We start from the raw sequence: 24,731 nt of genomic DNA on the forward strand, positions 1-24,731 counted from the left end.
TACATTTATCCCGCCTATTATTACATATTACATATAGTTTTGCTACTTCAACCACGGATCCCCGCACTTGTCCGGTTTTATTCTTCATATCACCTGTCTTACAGGTGTAATAAGGGTGCACTCTGACGCGTTACTGCGAGCTACCCGAAACAGAGAACCGTGACAATTTCCGGAAAATATTAATGTGTGTAAGATTTCTATCACATACCTACATATGACTGAATACAATAACAGTCTTCAAACTTCTCACATGCACACCGCTTTAAGATAAAAAAATCTTATTTCTATTAAATATACTGTCAAAAAATATATTATTCTGATTTCTTTGTTGATCTGCCACTCATAAGAGTCATAAACAGTGCATGATCTGCATACCATCACATTTTGCAAGAAATGAATCTGCAATAGGTACTTGCAGCTAACTTGGTATCTTTTTTATGCTTCATTTTCATGTTTTCTGCGATATTTAATTACCATTTCACACATTTATATTAAAATCATTAAGGCTATACGTCAGCTGAGGCATGGTCTAAAAACATCGTGACTAGGCGATGCGCAGATTATGCAAATGACGCGAGCCGAATAAAATATAATTTGTCATAAAAATTCAACATGCGTCCTTTTAATGTTATGTTTATTATTATATTCGTAATAATAATAGTATATTCATTGACATGTTTTTTTTTGTTCAAGTACATGCGGAACGTTTTTTAGTCATTTTTACACGATTTGAGAATATATTCCTCCGACGCCATCACAAAAAAAATTGACGTGCTCACACCTCTACTCCGAAATTTCGTTCCACCTACTGTTGAAATTTTTTTTTTATTATTTTTTATATATTATTATTTAAATTTACCGTTTCACTTATGTATGCTCTTAAGGATTTTTCCGATTGTGTTTATAACTTTATACGCAACAATTCCAAAGTTAAAAGCATTATTTTAATATCCACCTATTTCATACGTGATTTTTCAAAATTTAAAAGAATGTCTCAAATACTGTCACTTGCATAAATTATACACCCATTTTATAAGATTAAAAAAAACTAACAAATATTCTACCTATCTCCATATTATGTCACATAAACTAAATTTACATGACAATTGATTCTCTAATGTCAGAAAGTGTAATTTTTAAAACTTATTTTGCTTCTTGATTGCTATAAATTTAAAAATCTATCGCAACAACATGGGCTCCCCGAGAATTTTTATTCAGTCTTTTGGCCAGTCTAAGAAATGCCATCTTACAAAAATGCATGTGAAGTAGGCAAGCTAAACGTTTTTAACTTATTTGCAAATTAATTTTTAATAGATACCTAAGATATTATTCCACTTTTATGTAATATTAAACCAAGGTTGAAATTTTCACTATACCAATTTTATTATTCCATATGGATTCCGGGCACGTATTCCTAATTATTCAATAATATATAACATAACCCTGTTTTGTCCGTTTAAAACAGGCCTGGGAAAATTACGGCCCGCTTAGTATTTATGTGGGGCCCTCGAGTTTTAATCGTATTTCTAAAAAAAGTTTACTTTCTTCTACATTTTAGCGCCTTTTTAAAAATAAAATTTAAATATACATATTGAAGAATTTATCAACTTGTTACTTAATTATTGTTTTATCATTTCTAGTTTTGTTCAAACTAGGATAGAATTTGAAATTGCGCGCGAACTGGACCGAGCCAATGTGAGGGCGAGAGGGATGTGGAAGGATGCAGAATCCGGATCGAAAAATGTTAGCTATTTTTGGAACAACCTACATAATAATGTGTGAAAAAACATTTTCAATTATGAATATCAATAAAAACTCTTTGCGATAAAGCATCACCGATGAACATTATTTACAAGCAGTTTTAACAATCTCAACTACAAAATTAACACCTGAAATTAAAAACAGTTTCATTCTTCTCATTAAATTGTTGGCTATTAAAGAATCATTTTTTTATTTTTTCAAGTTGAAATTCCGTGATAATAAATAATGTACTTATGTCTAAAAATAGTATTTTACTTGCAGCCCATCGTTCATTTTATATTACTAATGTGGTCATCACCTAAAAAGTTTTCTCAGACCCGGTTAAAAGGACATCATCAACCTGATGAATTTCCTTCAAAATCTAGTTGATAATATACATTATTTTGTTTAATAATGTAGAATAGATATTGTAGTATTTGCTGTGTTTTATATTTATTAATACAAATGCATTTGACTAGGGTATTAACACCACTTAATTATAAGTGATTGTCTTGTATTTAAAAAACTGAATTCTTATTTTTGTTCGATGTCATTATTAAATTTCGGTTGGCGTAAACACCTCGGGTGCAGAGAGAATTAGCTATTTAACGTTTGTTTTTTAGATTATTGGATAGCGATAGGTACCCACAGCTACAATTATTATTATCAAACCGAGATAACTAATCGGCTCTACGATTTTTATTTCAAACGCATGCAATCAACCTCAGAGACTAATAATCAACACATCGGTGCCTACTTCAAAATCATATCAAACGAAAAGATGAGAAGAATCAATAATGAAAATAGAAAAAACATCTTGGGATAACCTTAAAAACACTTTTTGGTAAGTCTGTTTACTGGAAGCCGGGCGGAAACAGCGCCAATTTTCATCGCCGACTTCGGCAAAATTCATGAATTCAAGAATGATAACCTAACCTAACCTAACAAATAATAATCCAATATATCGGCTATTATTTTCAAAATTTGTTTGCCACCGGCTTCCGGAATCCACGTTTTTCAAACATTGTTAAAATACCGTAGGTATTATGTATGGGAAGTTCATAAATCCGTTGGGATATTTTAACAAAAAAACTGACATTTATGCATATTATACTGAGTTTAGCAAGAATAGTGAATAGGGATTATGTATATGACTTCTTATTTGGAGATATCTGTGGAGTAGCGGCAGGGCATCTACATTTAAAGCACTGAAACACGGGTTCGATCTCACGTCTGTCAAATTCACATACTCTTATATATTTTTCAGTACCAGGGAAAAGACCCCAGCTTTGAGCGAATTGCCAGCAATCATTCCTCGAAAAAAGATATGTGGCAGTGTTTTTAAGATTTTATTAGGACAAAAGTTTGCACACAGAAATTTTGTAGAAAGTAGTATGCGACATTAGATTTTTGATTTATCTAAATATGCTAAACAATGACCAACATTTTACTCGAATTACTTTAATCGATTTAGAAGGGCCCATGATGAATTAATAAAAAATCAAATTTTATTGGCGTGTTATTATGATTATATTCATTTCGGTCTCAAGGGTATTTTATCGATATAGGTACCGTCAGCAATAATATTATGTATGCGAATAAATAATATTATTGCAGAAAGTACCTACCCTGGAAGAAAAAATCTCATAATCTGTGTTTTATGAGATTAGTTTATTAGATTTATGAGATTGTATGAGAAAATTTAGCAAACCGCTATTTCGAACATCTTTGCTTATTTACTATTTTATAAACTATTTTCGTTAACAATAATAATTTAAGTATTACAAATCAAAAGTAAAATAATTATCCTAAACGGTAATAAAGATATGTATTTTTGTGTATGATGTATCGAAAAATTGTAAATTTACAACATACCATTGTTTGAATTATTTACCAACTCAACATTCACAAATTTTATTTATTTATTGATATATAATTTTACTCATAAATACTTACATAAACATATCGTCAAATCTTAAGGGGGAGAGGCACGCTAGCAGAGAACGTAGCGGAAAAATTCGAAGCTTGCAATTTGAGATTTTTTTGATAATTTACAATCAACCTTCTTCAACATTTATAAATAAAAAAATTCAAGTTATACACATTTACATTTTTATAAAAATCGATGTTTTTTAAAATAAATATAAAAATATTAAAACTGTTGCAAGGGATGGTGTGATGAGGGGTAGGTGATGAATAAAATCAGAAGGTTTTGATGCGTATAAAAGTAATTCCCCAAATTTATTATCCCTTAACACAAATTACAGATTCAATTTACAGCTTGAATAATACAAAGTTTATAAATTAGATTACGACGATAGTGTTTGTGATAAAAGTTATTTTAACGTTGAAGCGAGCGGCGTGTTATTAAGACGAGCGAATTTAAGGTACTGAGTTCTTGTTGGATTGCCACGTCTGTTTTTATATTGAAAGTAGACAAAGGAAATGCTATCCACAGCGTGGGTAAATTTATTGTTTTGTTCCCACATTGCGGATAGATTCCTGGGATTTTGTCTGCGAAATTTGATTAAGGTACAAACGTTATCAGTCCAACAATGGATTTCACACGACACAATGACAGGAATGCACTGTTTACTCGTTCATTCCTGTGATGGACAACTGACACCCGGCACTTAAGCATTTCTTCAGCCGGCGGGAGGTGATCATATGTCCGTTCTCACGGCAGTGTTTTGCTGATTATTAAAAATATTGAATTATTAAAATGTTGTAATTTTTAGGTTTTAACTGCTATCTACACATTGCACTGTCTGCGGACTACTTCCACCCTCATACCCCCCTTCCAGCGAAATGCGGCACGCAAATCGCGATGAAAGTAGGTAGAGGTGGTCGCTTGAAGGTCCAATCAGATCTGTCTCGGTGGATGCTGCGGTGGTCTGCATCCCGGGACGTCTGCTCTCATGTCCTTGATGACTCTCTTGGTGATGTGCTTTTTGCAATTTGTCCATAGCAGGTAGCTGGAAACTGCGGCAATGATGACGATAATCAAGGCAAGCGTTGCCCACGACAGTTGGCCTGTCGACGTGTCGTTGACAATTGCTCTGCCCGACGCAGTCTGTGCGACGATGATCTCTTCCTTTGTCTGTTGTGCACCCATTTTCGTATGCTGGTGTCTCTTGGTGATGATGATGGTAAAATACTGAATAATCCAGTTGAGTTATCCGCATTTATTGTGAATAAATTGTTTATGCCTGCATTTTAAATATTGCGTACACCACTGACCTACATTCTAGGTCGATGTGTGTTCTTGCTTTCGCTAACGTTGCTGTTTTGAAATCGGAAACTCCGCGTGCTGTTTTGAAACACGACCCCGATTGCATTGTTCGGCTCGTGCCTGATGTTGTTGACCGATATTTGCTCCACTGGCCTAGAGACGGTCTGGAAAATGGACACTTCTGCCGTATCGGGTAACACGAGCTCCCACGGTGTCAGGATTTTTCTCAGGCTGTTCCATTGTTTTATTTTCCTTGAGAATGTACGCTGGTTTTAAACGGTCGATAGAAACGGTGACGTTTTTTCCTCTCTTGCAAATGACATATGTTCGCGAATTGCGCGTGATGACCTCATATGGTCCGGTAAATGGAGATCTTAGCGGAGTTTTAACTGTATCATCGCGTAAGAACACATGTGTCGATTTGTCAAGGTCTTTGAAAATGAAAACGCGTTTCTCGCCGTGTTGCTGGCTTTTTACAGGTTGCAGTTGTTGGAAATGTTTTTTTAGGATCGTGACGTAGTTGCTCGGGTCTTGGTTTGTGCTGGTTTGATGGCACAAAAATTCCCCTGGTAGGCGTAAGGGTTCGCCGTACACAAGTTCAGCTGCTGTCGTCTTTAAATCTTCTCTCCAAGCTGCTCTGATTCCCATTAACACTGTCGGCAATGTTTCAGTCCATCTCTCATTCTCGTGGCATTTTATAGCGGCTTTTAATTGACGATGCAGTCTTTCGACCATACCGTTTGCGGCTGGGTGATATGCTGTCGTGTGAATCCTCGCCGTACCAGTCAGACGATTTAATTGTCTGAAAAGGTTCGACTCAAATTGTTTGCCTTGATCCGTTGTCACTCTCAAGGGCGTTCCAAAACGGGCGATCCAACCATTGTAGAATGTACGGGCGATCGTTTCCGCTTCTTGGTCTTTAATCGGAAATGCTTCCGGCCACCGCGTGAATCTGTCAACGCAGGTGAGGCAATATCTGCAGCCTTCAGACATAGGAAGGATGACGATGTCGATGTGGACATGCTCAAATCGTCCTGAAGGTGCAAAGTTTCCGAGTGGTGCTGATATGTGACGTGTGATCTTGTTCTTCTGGCATTGAAGACAGTTGCGGGCCCAATTTCGACAATCCGTTTTAATCGACGGCCAAAAAAATCGTTGTGTGACAAGTTTGACGGTCGCATTAATTCCGGGATGTGAAAGTCTGTGGATATGATTAAAAGCTGCTTGTCGGTGCGGTTTGGTTATGAAAGGTCTTGCGATAGGTGTTGACAAGTCACAGAATACTTTTATGTCTGTGTCGGGAATAAGTACTTGTTTCAACTGAAGTACCGATCCGTCACGTAAAAATGTACTCATTTCGTTGTCAGTTTCCTGGTCGGCTGCGAGGTTGGCATAATTCAGTGTGTCTTCAACGACTTCTATCCTAGACAAGGCATCAGCGACGATGTTGTCTTTTCCAGCGACGTGACGTATGTCGGTCGTGAATTGTCCGATGAAATCGAGGTGTCTGAATTGTCTTGGTGAGCACTTGTCCGATTTTTGTTGGAATGCGAACGTAATGGGCTTGTGGTCGGTAAATATGGTGAACGTGTGAGCTTCTATCATGTGTCGAAAATGTTTGACAGCTAGATAGATAGCTAAAAGCTCGCGGTCGTAAGCGCCATATTTTCTCTCCGCTGGACTTAGCTTCTTTGAAAAGAATGCCAGCGGTTCCCATTGATCGTCAACTCGTTGTTGAAGTGCTGCGCCAACGGAAGTATCGGATGCGTCACTAATTATCGCTAAGTGAGTCCCCTCACTTTTCGGATGTTTCAATAGCGTTGCTTCCGCCAAACTCTTCTTGCATTCCTCGAAGGCCTTGATTGCTTCTGGTGTCCAGATGATAGGTTCTTTCTTGGAAGTTTTTCCTTGCAGGAGTGAGTTCAGTGGAGCTTGCGTTTCTGCGGCCTTGGGGACGAATCTCCTATAGAAATTCAAAATTCCCAAGAACCGTCGTAGTCCTTTTTGAGTGTCTGGGCGGGTGTATTCGCGAATAGCGCTGACACGATCTGGAAGTGGTCGAGTTCCGGTGCTGGAAACCAGGTAGCCAAGGAATTTTACTTCCTCTACTCCGAAGTGGCACTTCGTGGAGTTGACAACCAGGCCGTACTCCTGTAGGCGTTTGAACAAAATTTCCAGGTGTTGAAGATGCTCTTGTTCTGTTGTGGAGGCTACCAGGATGTCGTCTATGTAGGCGTAGCAGAAGTCCAGACCCTGCAGAACCTCGTCAATGAAGCGCTGAAAAGTCTGGGCCGCATTCCTCAAGCCGAAAGACATAAATGGAAACTCGAATAATCCAAAGGGTGTTGTGATGGCAGTCTTCGGAATGTCCTCTTCAGCCACTGGGATTTGGTTGTATGCTCTCACCAGGTCGATCGTGGAGAAAACTTTCCTATCACGCAATGTTTGTGTGAAGTCTTGGATATGACGCACGGGGTACCTGTCAGGTACGGTTCGAGCGTTTAATCCGCGGTAATCACCACATGGCCTCCATTGATCTTCAGATTTGGGCACCAGGTGAAGGGGTGACGCCCAAGAACTTTCAGATGGTCGTGCTATTCCAAGTCTGGTCATGGTTTCGAATTCCTTTTTGGCGATGTGAAGTTTGTCGGGAGCTAGGCGTCTAGGACGTTGAGCTACAGAAGGTCCTTCGGTGGTTCGTATGTGATGTCTCGTGTTGTGGATGACTTCTCTACCAGCTCCATCTGGGCGCGTGAGATCCGGAAACTGCTGCAGTAATCCATGATAAAGGGATTTACCTGCGACAGTCTTGACAGTTGCTATCTCAGTGCTGCTGTGGCGTCCAGAGGTTGTAAGTTGAGTCGTCTGATCCAACAGTCTGCGATTCTTGACATCGACTAACAATCCGAAATGGATTAGAAAGTCAACACCAATAATGGGCTTGGTGACATCTGCAATCACGAATTTCCAGGTGAATTCTCTTCGTAACCCCAAATTCAGCGTCAGTGAGATACTGCCATACGTAGCAATGACAGATCCGTTTGCTGCTGAAAGTTCGTACTGTGATTTTGGTCGGCGCCCCTGTACTTTCGTGCGTGGGAAAACGCAAAGGTCCGCTCCGGTGTCGATAAGGAATTGTATTTTCGTGGCGTGGTCGGTGATGAAGAGGCGGCTGGAGGTAGGGCTGTAATCGCTGGCCGCGCTTAGCGACTGCCCGTGGCGTTTCCCTTGTTGAAGGTGCATGGTGTGACGCACTTCTCCGCATCTTGGCCGAATCTACGATGATACCAACACATGCCAGGTTTGCTGTGGCTTTGGTCTCGCGGTCGGGAATGGTTCCTCCTTTGGCTGGCTGATCGTGACTGGTGACGTGGCCTTGATGGTCGGTTTCCTCTTGCGAGCTCTTTGGAGAGCTCCTCGCGAAGAGTTGAGATTTCCTCCCGCAAGGTGATCACCAGCTTGCTGATGCCGCACAGGTCTTCCATCGTGGTTTCAGCAATGGATGCCTTTGATGTGGAATCTGCCATGGCGTCAGCTAGGTCTGCAACCTTGTTGAGATCCGCGTCCTTCTGTGTCGCCAGTACCAATTGCATGGTATGTGGTAAGCGACCCATCCAAAGCGTGCGTAGGATGTCATCAGTAACGGCTGCTCCTGCGAGAGAACGTAGGTGGCGCAAGAACTGTGATGGTTTGCGATCACCAACTTCCTCGTGCTCCAGTAGTCGTCTGGTCTTCTGCTCCTGGGTAGAGCTCAGCCTTCTCGTCAGCTCCGTCCTGAGGTGCTCGTAGGCTCCTTCACGAGGTGGGTTAAGGATGATGTCTCGAACCTCTGAAGCGTAACGAGATTCCAAAGCTCCCAGGATGTATCCAAATTTGGTCGCGTCAGTCGTGACGCCAGCTGCTTCGAAGCTTCGCTCCACCATGCAGAACCACATTTCCGGGTCTTCTGGACAGAATGGTGGGATCCTCACTGCCACGCGGCTGATCTGAGGTGTGGTCTGCTGGGCTGGTGCTGGTGTTGTCGTTTCTCCTCCGGCATTGCTGCCATACCCGCTGGAGAACTGTCCATTGGGCATCTTGACAAGGCAAGTGAATTTAAGAAAATTAACGCGGGAAAACGGATGTTGAAAACTGCGCGGGAAAACGAGCTCCAACGAAAAAATAATTCTCTCACAAACACAGTAAAATAGTAGTTAATAAAAAAAATTAAACGAAGTCTGTAAAATGAAAATGAATGAATTGAATTTTACTTTACGGGTCACCACTGTTGCAAGGGATGGTGTGATGAGGGGTAGGTGATGAATAAAATCAGAAGGTTTTGATGCGTATAAAAGTAATTCCCCAAATTTATTATCCCTTAACACAAATTACAGATTCAATTTACAGCTTGAATAATACAAAGTTTATAAATTAGATTACGACGATAGTGTTTGTGATAAAAGTTATTTTAACGTTGAAGCGAGCGGCGTGTTATTAAGACGAGCGAATTTAAGGTACTGAGTTCTTGTTGGATTGCCACGTCTGTTTTTATATTGAAAGTAGACAAAGGAAATGCTATCCACAGCGTGGGTAAATTTATTGTTTTGTTCCCACATTGCGGATAGATTCCTGGGATTTTGTCTGCGAAATTTGATTAAGGTACAAACGTTATCAGTCCAACAATGGATTTCACACGACACAATGACAGGAATGCACTGTTTACTCGTTCATTCCTGTGATGGACAACTGACACCCGGCACTTAAGCATTTCTTCAGCCGGCGGGAGGTGATCATATGTCCGTTCTCACGGCAGTGTTTTGCTGATTATTAAAAATATTGAATTATTAAAATGTTGTAATTTTTAGGTTTTAACTGCTATCTACACATTGCACTGTCTGCGGACTACTTCCACCCTCAAAACGATGAATTAGTCAAAAATCTAAACGACGAAAAATTGGAAACTTAATAAACTATATTTTAAAAATAAATATGACCATAAAATATAATGTAATATTAAGATGTGACCCTGCAACGAATTCACATTTTATTACATTTTTTACAATTGTAAGTTTTAGGCCACCCATGGACTGAAACCGTATGCGGTTTCGAACCGTGTGCCATACTAAGCTTAGCTTTTCTGTTCATGGGAATATATTTTCACAAAGTATATTATAAGCATCTGATCGTACCCGTTTATACCATACACGTACACTTACAAATTTAGTGAAAATATATTTTCATGACAAAAATCATAAGTTTAGTATGGCACACGAATCGAAACCGAATACGGTTTCAGTCCATGGATGGCCTCTTTATCTTTGACTTTAAAAAAAATAAAAATCTTTTTAATGTTTTCAGATAAGTACATATTTATTAATTAACACAGTTGAAATTGTAAATTATCAAAAAAAATCTAAAATTGCAAGCTTCGTATTTTTCCGCTAGGTTCTCTGTTGGCATATAGGATCCCCCTTAAGGTGATACTTTGATTTTAAAACACAAAATCCTACTACCAAAATTAACTCAATATATGAAACATTTCAAAAATGTAAAAATCTACTAGTCACTTTCATCGCGATTAAGTGAGACACACATGACTCAATTGGTAATGTCTTATATTTAGGTACTATAGATACATACATTATTGCTATTTTAGTAGGTATATGTGTATCTACACTATCAACGATTCGTGATATATTTGTATTGCTTATGTATCAAATTAAAAACCTTCCAAGAAAATTAGCTACATGTTATATTTTTTCCCTAAAACAATACATTATCATAAAATGTCGATCGAATTGATTTTTCATTTTTATTTATTTTTTATTAGGTAAATGATGTCATAACATGACTAAATAAATTGGAATATTCTCAAGATCAAAATCCTTTTTGGTAGACTAGTATATTCATCACCAAAATATTACAGGTAAAAAATAGCTCGATTAATTTTGTTGCAAAATAATTTACGAATATAAAGGAATTCGAAACAAAACATAAAACTACCTATATAATATTATTATTATCTTCGCTTACATGATAATTCAAATACTCTTTTCCACCTGGTAAGAGGAGCAATAATATAGTAATATGTGAATAAAAAATAATTAAATTAATAAATGAATTTTATCTGATTACTATAATTATTTATAACATAAAATATACCTACTCAGCGTTGCCAGCTTTGCGTTTTTCTTGTCTAGCATTTTTCAGTAGTCTTCTAACATGCAAAAATCGTTTCTGGCATATGGCGTTAAATTTGTCGTTTTTCCACGTCACCGGCCCACATGCCCGACGTAGGTCGAAATGGAGATTTTATGGTATTTTCAAAGCATTAGCCTGAACATTCCTTCAACGTCGTAGATAATCTATTTATATAATTTTGAAGCCTTATTATCCTTTATATTTATTTTGAACATTTGATGACTGCATAAAGTATTTTTATTACATAAAATAGTATTCTTTTAAACCTCTCGCTATAATGTTTTAGAATATAGTCATATTTCAGTACATCCATGTGCAGTGGTGTTAAGATTTTTTAGATTTATTATTTTTAAACGCATTTATAAAACCACTAGTAAACTTGATGTTAACATTATATAGTGAAATATTAACGATAAAAAATTATATTTATAATCTCTGTGATCCCAAATTTGTCAAGAATTTGGCATTATATTTTTCAAAAAAGATGGCACGATTAACACATTTGAAGATAATTCTAAAGATATCGATTATAAGCCATGTCATTGAACATTCAAATGTATTAAAACATTCTACGAATAATGATTGTTTTATAATAATTATTGACCTAAGAATAAGGTAGTATTTTTTTTTTTGAAATACGCCATTTCTCTTGGCATTTCCCAGTGGTTTAGCTACAACATTCGACCGTAGCCATAAATTGACAAACGATAAATGAACTAGGGAGTAAGATCATGATAATGTGCGTGTTTGTACATGTACCTAACTGAAAAAAAAACGTTTTTTTTAAACGGTTAAAAAATGCTACCTACTTAAAAAAACTTATAATAAATTGGTCCTTAATAGAAACTTTTATTAATCAAGACATCCCGATTTAATTTTTGACTGAAATAGCTAAAATAGTATATCTACATAATATTTTATCTATAAAAGAATGTTTTATATTTCACTATAGATTTTTCTTCTGACAAATTTAAATGGGTAAATTTTCTAAAAATATTACTTTTCTAGCTAGCGTTTTTCCCTGATAAAATTGCTTAAAGTAACAACCAAATTTAATTTACGCATTCACTCACAACTTTCTTGAAGTTTGATTACCAAAATAATAAATGGTGCATTGAGCCAAATTAATTGATTGCTTTTGTTTTATAAAATACTAACAAATAATCATAAAATCATTATAAATCTCATGAAGTTTGCCCGTTTACATATTGAGGTCGGATTACATATTGTCTCCACGGCAGTAAGGATGCTGACCACATCCTTCGGGAATTTCATGATATTATAATAATAATTAATATGTCGACGGAAAATGAAGAGATATAGGTATAAGTCGATTCAACCAGCCGTTGGACCCATCGGGCTGTCGTATATTTAAACGCATTAAAAATAAAAATACGGTGTTATGACGCCTGAAAATCAGTTTGACCTCTTTTCTATTATGTTTATTCGTCAAAGTCTATTTATCCAATTTTTCAAAATAAACATATATTTTGTGACATGCCTCGAAATATTGCGATTTTTTTCTGTGTCAATGTAGCAAGTAGCTTACACGTTTTAAATTCGTCGCGTATAATGTATTTCATTTTCACTTTCAATAAAAAATACATTTTTCATAAGAAGTACCTATGGAAACGCAATGTTTACGACTACATGACGTGTATCAATATGACGGTGCTCTGCATAAAGTAATTACCCCACTAAAGCAAAATGTTGAGACCAAAAGACCCTTTTTAATTGATTGTTATATTGTCGTTTTTCTTCTTATTAACATGAGACATGTACCTTGTACCTATTGCAGTGATTTCCAATCATGGTTCCGTGAGAGTTCAAAAAAAATCTTTTTGTCAGATAATCGACTAAAAATAAGGTTTAACGTGGCCTATATTTATGCAATCAAGCCTATTGTGAAAGTTTTATTATTGAAGTATGTAAAGTTTTCTAGGCAATATAATTTTTGTGGTAACAGTTGAGAAGGGACAACAAAGGGGGATTTCAGGTGTCGTATAAAAAACTTTTTAAACATTGATAAATATTATTGTTTACTAACACTAATAGCACCTGTACACGTGCATGGAATTACTGTCGGCAATCGTGCTTTTTTTGAACTATCATGACAATAACTGTTTACACATAAAAGTGCTGACTATCTCTCCAATCTCAATAGTAAGCGAGACGCGAGGTTGTCATTTTATAGGTAAGTACTACTGTCTGACAGGTTGTATTTAAAATCGGTTAACCTCAAAATGAGTAGTTCGATTTTTTACCTGCATGTTCGCCCCTATCGCTCTACTGCGCAGGCGCAGATCGAAAATAATCTAACTTCCGCGTTGAATTCGGAACCTTCCAAATTTGTTTGATTTATGCACGTAATTTTGCCAACTGCAGGATAATACATGTTTCCCCATACATTTTCTTACTGTGCACAGTACATCCATACACGTTTAAACGGGATATAATGGCAGTGACATTCTATGTCGACGGGCAGGTCGTCCGTTGCTTAAGGTAAATGGCTGCAAATTATGAATGGAATACGAATTATGTAATTTTTGATTGCAAATCGTCTGCGATTACTAACTGCAATACTATTATACATGTGGATACCAGAAACAAAAAAGATTGTATGTATCAGTTTGAGACATAATTCAATACTCACGGTATAGGTATAGGTGGTGAACATTTGAGATTAACATAAGAATGAGTGGCAGTAGGCAGTGGCCTAGGTAGCTCACTGCCTACCGCTTCAACATGGCTATTTTGTAATTTATCACATGGATTTTAGTGTGTGTCAGGTTCGGTGAGATTTTATAGAATGTCTCAGGGCTCCGCCAAACAAAAAAGGTTGGGAATAACTGATTTACTGGAACAGGACACAAAGTGTGGGATGGTTCCTTAGTGCGAAATGCGATCAAATTATCAATCGTGCATTGGTGAGTGTGGGTATGTGTGTGCATGGACATTTGTACAGTCTTTCCAGCGAATGTTTGTAAACGAAACGTTACTAATAGTGTTACAATACTTTCATTATTGTCCAAATACTGGGGACACTTGCATCTGGAGCGTGCATTTATTAAATTAACCACTGATATGGCAACCATTAAATTATTAACGTTTATTCATAATATACAATAATCAACTCACAGTGTATTTTTTTATACTTTTTCCATTGTAAATAATATATTTTATCAATTTACGAAACTTAATTTTGAAAATTGGTAATAATTTTGAGCACGGAAAGCGACGTTGCTATGTTGCTTATTTTTGTAATAAATGTCATCTGTGTATAGGTATCGCCATTGATTAGCTTTACAGAGCGTAGACTTTCTATGAATCGGTCCCTTAGATAGAATTGGCGGGGGTGCGACAAGCGGGGGTGTTGGAGGTGCAAAACTCTCGGGCGGCAAAAGTCCGAAAAACTTAATATTAAATACAAATACAATAAGTACCCACATACGCTGTCCACTGCCAAACATGGCGGCAAATCGAAATATATAAATATCACCTATATTTAGGAGATTACAATATCCAAGCTATGAGAATGCATTAAAGTCGAAACATTTTTCCATGACAGTCTCATAGCATAATAAAATAAAACATTTTGTAACAAAAAAAACTTTGTGCGCAAATAATGGCGTTAAAAAATGGTCCAACATGTGCAGAAAAGGCAACTCATCTCATTTGTCTGTTTCACATATGTATAGTAAAAGAAGTCGCCTGCGGTGCAATTCTTCCATGTCCTTTTTTATAAATCATGGTTCCGTACTCCATCAGCGTAATCATTTCAAATCGCTTCACGCTATAATTCAGAATGTTATATAAGACATATTATGTATTTAATATATTAAATATTTTTTCTGGAAATCTTTGACATAGACTACGTAAGAGAGAGAGAGAGAAAGATAGGGAGAATATCAAAGAGATTGAAGACTGGGAGGAGTCCAATCTCTTTGGAGAATATAATAGATCGATCCATTAATGAAATATTTAAACTTAATCGTTGGCTGGCCTGACTATATTGTTAGTAATATTAACTCCATGTTCGCCTTTATTGCTTTGGGTTGCTAAAACCATATAATTTGGCTAAAGAGCGGTTTGAGTTATAGTGTTTTATTTAATGCACATCTGACAGACGGGAAAAAATCCCGCCGCAAGCTGGCAAAAGAAACTTAATAAATATTTTAACCGGTGGGCCGGCGAGCCACATCAAAACCGAAAGGATATAAATTATCCCCCGTGACGTGACCCGAGCAGGTGTGGGTAGGTATTTATTAAATAAAACATTGCATTTTCCGATAACAGGATTTCAAGCAAAAGAATGCAGCCAGTAACGACCCATGCATTCCCAAGTGATCCTTGCTAAAGATATCTCAGAGAAAACACCTTAGCACTCCTTGTATTATTATTATTTTAAACAATCAGTGGCTTGCGAATCAAAGATAATACATACAGTGGGTATCCGGTATAATATCATCATCAGTTTGGGTCTAATGAAGGCCCATCTAAATTGATTTCATTCCCAAAGGTAATGTATTTTTTTAGAGCGATAAAAAGGAAAATAATATAAATATACAAAAACAGTGAAAATACATTTATACATCTATTGAAGTTCAAAGAAGTACACCGAAATTAGGTCCTATTTTAAGAATTTATAAAATCTTCCCTAGTCCACCTAAACCCACCCTCACGCAAGTGGAATATATCAAGACCTGAAGTAATTATTTTTTTCAACATAGTTATCGCCTTCCCAATTGGCATTACCAGTAGCAGGTTGGTTCATTTGGGAGAATAAACAACTGATGCTCCCTGGCAGAGTTCTCTTTTATACCTTGTATAAGTCGAAAAAATACGTTCCTAAATAAAGATCTCTTCTTGAGTGCCACTGGATGACAATCTCCTTCGATTATCTGTTCGGCGGTGAAACAAATTCGTGAGAAAAATTGCGTTTTATTAAAAATTGATACCTTAGTGCAGTGGTTTCCAAACTTTATGTTACTACGCTTCCCTTTTTAAAAAATCTAATCCTGGTGCCTCCCCCTCTTTATTTCATCAAATAATACACACACCTTTTTAAATAGTCAACAATGTACTAATACAAAATTGAAAAAATATATAGGTATATAAAAATAAACAAGGTTTTACTACTTATATTATATTCATTTTTAAATAACGTATTTTTTTTCATGCGATGAATGTGCTTGTCTATTAGTACAATCAATTTCAATAGTAGTCAATCCAAATTCATCATCGTTCATTGACAAATGGATTCTATCATGGGTCCCACATCCTGAAGCGTGCCCCCAGGCCAGGATCTTTGGCGGGCCCACCTACCTATCGCTGAGGCACCCTTTGACGTACGAAGAATTTAATTTTTACAGAAACGTTTTATTTATTGCACTCTGAACATGACAGTGACCCATCCCATTAAGACTTTAAAATAATATCTTTTTGTATAATATAACAGCAATGAATTTATTATAGATCGAAAAATTCATAAAAAGTATACAATAAGTATACATATTTGTATTTTTAAATGTATTTCGCTCTAATTCTTCGATATATCATCTTGTATATACAGTCGAACTTGGATATTACGAGGAAGATGGGACCGACTGAATTTGCTCGTTATAAGCGTTACTCGTTATATCAGAGAATAGGTGTTTTTAAATGAGCGGTCACATAACACAAAACGTAACAATTCAAGCAAAAATACACAATTATAATTTTTCCCCGAAACAAGCATGGCAATCATCAACTACAAACCTAGTAACTTCGGTTTTGGGGTGCATATTCAGTAACCGACAGATAATAATACTATTAGTATATGAGCCGGTAACGACAATTTAAAAAGTGATGCTAAAATATACGAGATGAGACCTACTCGTGTTAATGAATTAGATACAGTGACGGAATTAACCCGGTTTGATCGAATTGCTCGTTACATATATCTCGGTAAGGATTAAGAGTTTCAAGACAAAACGAAAAAAATAATGTCTATCATATTAATTGACGCACACAATTGAAACATAGTAAAAATAATAACAGAGGGACTGGCAAGCATGATGCCAAAACACTGTTTTGCTCTGCGGCGCTGGGTATTAGGCTGTTCGCACATACAATCGAAATCAAAAATGATAGAAGTGTTGCAACTCTCTCCCGTGTACATAGCCGCTATGAGACAATGACGCGTGTGGCACCCGAAACGTCAAGAACAAAAATTTTAATAGGAAAACATCATGGCACAAAATCGCCACCTGACACCAAAACAGCGATTATTATGTATTGTTACATAGGAAGGCTAAGTAAGAAGAAGGCGAGAATATTGGGTTCGTCTGTTAATAAGGCACATATCGATGCATAATGCGTCCATCGAAAGGAATGTTTTGATGTTCATCTGCCATGTTTTCGTGCGAGTAATTACATGTAGATGTGGCGATTTTGACAGCTGGATTAGAATGGCTGACCGCTAGGGTAGCAACATAAGCGATATTGGGCATGCGCCCTGTGCCGAACGAAATTTGTTACATGCGATAGGGGATATTTTTTCATCCTAAAGTGTTGCATACACGCTGTGTGCCATTGTACATTATGTTACATGTATTTTTGAATGGCAACAAAATAACATCGACAAATTCGATGTGTTGCAGTCGAGACAAGCTTGTATGTCCGACCTGTCTTAGGATTAATTCGATACCTCACTTTTAGAGTGAAACAAGTCAAACCACCCTGTTCTAAGATAATGGTATTTGAAAATATTTAACGAATTTTTATGTCAATGATTGGTTTTTTTAAATAAATGTGTTTAGTTCAAATGAACTTAGCAATGCACAATGCAATTTTACAGTTTAACAAATAATCAACCCAAACATTCCCGTTCATATTGATGATTAATCCCAGAAAGCGATATTCGATTCTATGACCCACCTTTCTACATAGAATGGCATTATTAACTCAAAACCTTGAAATTTTGAATTGTTTCCCTATAGAACTAGGGTATCATTATGTTGACAGACATACACGAAGCTGTATTCGTATTCTAATGCTATATTCTAAATAAACTGAATGAGTTCCAAGAATTAGACTGTTAAGTGTTGATTATGGTTAAATTAGAATGACACCATTGGTATGAAATCGTAAAATAAAACAAAAATTACAAGCCGTTTGCTCATCTGGAATTAGCTCATCCAATTAACATATTAATAGTTTGTTAGGACTATTTCAATCAGCTTGAACTTCGCTCGAATCAATTAAGGACGAACTTGTGCAATGTGGGTACAGAATGGCATTGAATTTAAATTACAATGAAACGAAGATATGAGACGGAACAGGCGCGCCCGTGACTCATTCTTAGGGAGATGTGCTTTATCCTTGGGATAACGTAGCCTTCTAAATTCGAAAATAAATATTATACTTATTCGATTTTTAAGTTTACTAAAATCTTTTGAGCTGCTGTTACAGCCAGTATTATATAAACTAAACACACATCTAAACCGGATGCTGAGTGGGGTTGAATATGCATAATATGAGGGATGCAATTTATTTTCTGATTCGTCTATCTTTAGTTTCAAAAGTGGTCTTGGACCCCACTATTTCTTTCATTAACTTGGTATTTCAAGATCGTTAATTTATGACATTTGGCTGGCGCAAAAACGCGATTTTCGGTGATATAATATAGGAAATGATTTAATCCGGACAGCCATATGTTATTAGACTTTTATACAAAAATGATAAATAATTGTTGATTGTTAGACGTTCACCTTTCTACTTTAATGAAGAACAGTGAATATCACATTATACCTATGACCTGATATCCTTATTAAAAGTGCCACCCTTAAACAGACACAGAATGCTGACCTCTTTCATTTGTCAGCAAATTCGTAATATTATATTATTTATTTACGAAAAATACCTTTAAATTAACATAATCATCATCTGAGAATAAGATCATTTCAACGAAACCTAGTCTCACACAAGGGTGGTTTTAGATACGTTGACAGGTTTGGAGGCACCCTTGTGAAAATGTTGTCTGTGCGATGTACAGCCATTACAATATGTATTAGTATGGGTATTTTAGTGGGTACACTAATATGTATGTTGTCAGGATTTTTTATGCTTCGATTATTTTTTAAACTAAGATGTCGATAGATACTTTATAATGAAGCATCTGCATTGTTTACTTCATGGAAAACCGCCACTTCTACTTAAAAAAAATATTTGTATTCGTTCCTTGACTCGTCGCCATTTCAATGTGCCCCCAATATGCAACGCATGACCAGCCTCCCTCTACAAAAAGTCATACATTTCAGGGAGACTACTATATATTACGCATGAGTTTGACGTGTGGGAAACACTGCTGTAGAACAAAGACGTATTTATTATAATATATGGAAGAAACGTGTGAATTTGAAAATAACTAGCAAGTAACAATAATTATTACGCCTTTGGTGTATTTGTATTATCGATTCTCAAACCTCTGCTCGCGGCCTATTGGTGGATTTTATCAATAATTATTATTATAAATATTTCCCATTAGTGTTTGCAATCCCTGGATCTCCCATGATAACAAAGTATCGATATTGAAAGTTCTGTAATTTCGTAACGTATATATCGTTTTGTAGTAATTAATAAAAAAAATATATAAAATATACTATAGGTACACTTACGCATATCTCTTTATATTCTTGGAATTAAGGGATAGTCAAATATGTACCTAATTGTAAATGGCTGATAATAAGAATAAAATTCCACTAAATATTATTGTATATTATGTATAATGTTATGTACCTATGTACGTTTTTCGTTATGACTCTGGGCATAATATATATTACAGCTTGGCCCCTACATCCTGAAGCAGCCCCCCAAACCAGAATCCCTGGCAAGCCTCCCTACCTATCACTAAGATTAAATGCAGTGCGCTCTACAGTAACGTTTTCCAAAGTGTGTCTGACGTAATTTCTTTTAAATAGTGTAAAATTTAAGGTAAATTATTTCGTGTATTAGCAATTTTTAGTATTTTTCAATAGGTACATCCACTTGATTTATTAAATTGTCAAGTATCGACACATCAAAAATTGTATCACATAACTATATATTTTAAAACGATAATCAACATTAATATTTCATGTAAATTAGCGCCGCAGGCGACTTTTTACTATAAGGGTCATTTTGTGATGTGTGTTTATCCCACTTATCTGGTCGACCAGCCAAGCCGGGCGTCTCCTGGCTCCGATCCTCCCCCTTTGTCGGGGCCATGCATTACAATATTACATGGATACAGACACAACATTTTATTTGATTGTACTGTCTAACCCCGTGTTACCGAGATTGCACAAATAGCAATTCTAGGATAGTTAGACCATTCGTTCGGGATTGCAATACATACCTACTACACATAGACATCGTTCAACTGACAATGCTTATTTATGGGCAAAACCGGTCCATATTAAAAAAAAAAAAAAACATGTTGAAGTAGTAGTAAAAACTTGTTAAGTACATACTCGTACATATTATTATTAATTATTCTAACAACTGCAAGGAGAAGCCTCGTTAAATATTAGCAAAAATTACAATACAATGATAGCCAATTAATTTAACATGTCTAGTTATAATTAATGCTTCATAGAAAATACTGAGCAAATAAACCGTGAGCAATGTTAGATCCTAAGTGAAGTTATTCACAGATTATTTTGTATTAAATCTATAATTAATTATATTTGGTAGGTATTGTTCTAGTGACTAGTGTCTAGAGACGGACACATCGGTCCTGATCAATGATCGTTATACAACCCTTATATTATGAATTACGTTATATTATTATGTTTAATTTTAATTGATAAAAATTGTTTTGTTATAATATCTCAATCCACCAATTATTGTATTTCCCGAAATATGAGCATACTTAATATACGTAATAATAAGGCGTAGATACCTGCAAATCCCCAAATCAATAATAATATTATTGTAGTAAAGTAAAGTAAAGTGTGTTGGATATAGGCGTAGTTAATTTAAAATATTAAACTATCTATATATAAAAAATTACGCATATATTATGTAAATATTTTGTATACCTACCTATATTTTGACTATATGTGCGAATCATTTAGTTAGTATTAGGAGACTTTAGGAGATAATTCTCATCTAATTTGGAGTTAAGTTGTTTTAATACGGCAGAGTAGTTTCCAAGATGATTAATTGAAGAAATTACTAGGTACTAGTAAGATTGTGATGCTAGAATTTGAATAGAATATTTCAATATAATATTATTGTAATCAGGATTTGCAATCATGGAATCCCGAATCGCAGAATTGATAATGCTGGAAATTTGGGATTCGCTTTCACACTATTTTAATTGCAAATAACCTGTGCGAATAAGAGTAGGTACGTACTTATTTAAAAAAATGTTGGTTACTCAAAAAATTATCACCTAATGCCTGGTCCACACCGGCAACAAGTCGCGCGACAACTCGTTAAATTTTACGATAATTATCATAATTGCTTAAGAAATTTTACGATAATTATCATGCTTATCGTAAAATTTAACGAGTTGTCGCGCGACTTGTTTTCGGTGTGGCCGCACTTTAATGTAGAAAACATAATATATTATAAATTATTAACGGAAAACTTCTCTTCTCCGTACTTTAGTGGTGTAACGTTTTAATTGTAATACATACAATTGTTTTGATTGTTTATAATCGTACAGATATTTTCCTCTTTGTCATTTTAATAGGAATAATATCATCATAATTAACTGGTGTAGTAATTAATTTCCAATATGCGTAGGCATACATTATTTTTCAATAACGAAGACAAAAGTCGTTTTTCATTAGCACAATGATATTATTATTCAAAATAGGTAATATTATTTAAATATTTCACGCATTCGCTAATCCCGTGACTCCAGAATGCGTATTTAGAAATAATAATCTAGGAATCCCTGGGGTGAAATCATTAATTGTTATATTATTAAAAAAACCATGTACATATGAAAAATATAAAATAATACAAAATTAAATGTGAATTATCCAAACCTGTGCGCCTGGAATTGCCATAACTTCTCCGGGAAAACAATATATCAACAAAATTGGTAGCAAAACAATGTTCACCAGAACCCCCATCTCCTTCCCCATCATTTTTTTTGTTGTTATATTTTTATCTTATATATTTTTTTAATCTATTGTTTTAACAATAATTGTCATGACGTCTTAGAGACAGTGTAATCACTCAATCACATTATTTTATTTTTCAAAAATTGCATATTATTATTATTATTAATCAAAACAATGTTAATTTGAATCCGTTTTATTAAGTAAATATGTTATTTAGTTAACCACATGTTATTCTGATAAAGTTTAGTTAACGCGCCGTAGTTTGTTATTATTGTTATTAAACTATTTATAACACGTAAATCACTATTATTTAAACGAAAACAGTTAAGCGGCTATTCAATTGAAGCTATTTGGTTTAATGGGTATATAATATTAGTGTAGAACGGTTGTTTTTTTACCCGCCGTTTGTGAGTACGATTAATATATATTTTTTATTGAGATTAAATCATATGGATGTAACGGAGAGGAGTTTTTTCTTCTATGGTATAATTGAGAATAATTGGGTGTTAAAGTGTGGCGATTCAAAGGTGTGACGTGTTATGCGGCCGACTGGTTTAATCTGCTGTTGCTGTATGGAAATGATACACAAGCCGAGCTGTGGGCAGAGGGGGCACGCTCTGTCCACCGCACGCGAGAGCTTTACACTGAAGAGTGAAGTGTGGTGATCACTGATCGGTGATCTGACCACAGTTTCACATGACTGCCTGGTCGTAGCACAACGCAACTACAATTGCCACAACTCACTAACTAACAATGTGATTCGCAAAAGTTAATTTATCACAATCTCACATTGACACATTGCATAGTTTTGTATGCTACATACATACTTCAATCCGGAATTAGGGACAATGATTTTGTATTATTTATTCTATTATTTTTTTTATTATAAGTATATTATTCAGGTCACTATAAAATTTCTTCTCAAACTCTTAGTCGTATATCGTACGAGGATTGATTATTCGACATTTCCTCTGTTGACTAGGTGCCTACTTCTTGAATACATGAATTTATTGAACAGAAACCGTGTGACTTTTACTCACCCATCATTATTCGCTAATATAAAGTGCAACAGTATAGTTGATATAGGTATATTCTAACAGTTCGGTGAGAGACAATTTTGTATTCAAAATATAATTACATATTTATTCATATTAATACAATATCTAGATGCTTGTCTTTGTGACTGTGACTGAAATTGGATAATTAAATAAAATAATAAGACAATCTATATGTATCCTAGCTTGGCCCAATTCGTTTAATAAAAAAAATATTTAAGATTATATTTTTAAAAAACTGCCTTCCAAGATCTAACGATCATTATCTTTACGTACCTATATGGTTAGTATTAAAAGTACATACCCCGTACTAACTAGATAGTTACGTGAATGTTATTGTATAAAATTACTGGTCCTAATATCCCTGTAAAAGAAGTAAATAACCTTCAAAAATGTTACTGATACTCATCCAAACAAAAAAGATGTTCTACAATAATAGGAACAATTTTTAATTTCTATTAAATTTTTATTTGTTTTACTATTTTACGTATAAGAAAAAAAATGTTATCGATATTATATTTAATTGTCTATTGTAGGTCACATAAAAACATTATATGTATAAAAACAAATCGTTGTATTATAATATTTAGTTATTCAATGTAAACTGGGCATAGAGACATAGGTACAATGTTGACAAAATCATGTGAATATTTAAAATAAAATTGTATTGATTTGACATTGGTATAGATAGAAAGTTAAGCTTTATCTTCTCAATTTCGACTAATGTTTAGTAATTAGTTGAACCCAGTGATGGAGTAAATCTAAATAGCATTGTCAAAATATATATTAAAGAGTATTATATTGTAAGTTAGTAGGGTGTTATGATTTTTAATATGCTGTCTATATACGTTATAATGTTTTATATGGATTGGATATAGTAATGGCAATATAAAATTTTTATTATTCTTGACAGAGTTAATACTATACTTTGGTAAAATTCTTGGAATCCTTGGCAGGTGCTATTTTCGTAGAATTAAATCCAGGGTCCTTATTGCAAAAAAAAGTTACCTACTGGGCGGATTCTAAAACAGTTTTACGAGATTATATTTTTTAATGGTGATATAGACTAATACGACAACAAATTATTTGAAAATTAAAATGCAACTACAAACTATCGTATAACATAATTAAAATTAAATTAAATAAGTATTATAATTTTGTTAATATGACAGTCGTGTCATATTGTTATAAAAACAGTTTTTGAGCTGTTGCACCAAGCGATTTAGCAACAAATCGCGCCCAAGTCAACACTCCCTACCTACCTACTTATGGCAAAGCGCATTTCTTATAATTATGGGAACTCAAGTAAGTAAGACAGGTATCATCAACCTAAATAAAATTAATAATAAAAATATAATAAAATAAAACATTTTTCTCGTTCAACGAATAATGCACAAGATTTCAGAATGTAACATTCTTCATTGA

At 35.1% G+C, this 24,731-nt stretch overlaps 1 protein-coding gene across 4 annotated transcripts in view; it reads right to left on the reverse strand.

Annotated features, from left to right (window-relative positions):
* Positions 1-22,904, reverse strand: part of magu (SPARC related modular calcium binding-like protein magu) — an 85,536-nt gene extending 62,632 nt beyond the window's left edge. For all 4 annotated transcript variants that reach the window (XM_085944301.1, XM_085944286.1, XM_085944295.1 and 1 more), the window contains exon 1: positions 22,174-22,904. In XM_085944301.1, coding sequence (XP_085800427.1) covers positions 22,174-22,275 — 102 coding nt within the window. In that variant the 5' untranslated portion in view covers positions 22,276-22,904. The remainder of the gene's footprint in view (positions 1-22,173) is intronic.
* Between the last annotated feature and the right edge of the window lie 1,827 nt (positions 22,905-24,731).

The sequence above is a fragment of the Rhyacophila brunnea genome, unplaced genomic scaffold, assembly GCF_057557595.1.
Source record: "Rhyacophila brunnea isolate RB1 unplaced genomic scaffold, BYU_Rbru_1.0 scaffold_1, whole genome shotgun sequence".
Classification (NCBI taxonomy): domain Eukaryota; kingdom Metazoa; phylum Arthropoda; class Insecta; order Trichoptera; family Rhyacophilidae; genus Rhyacophila; species Rhyacophila brunnea.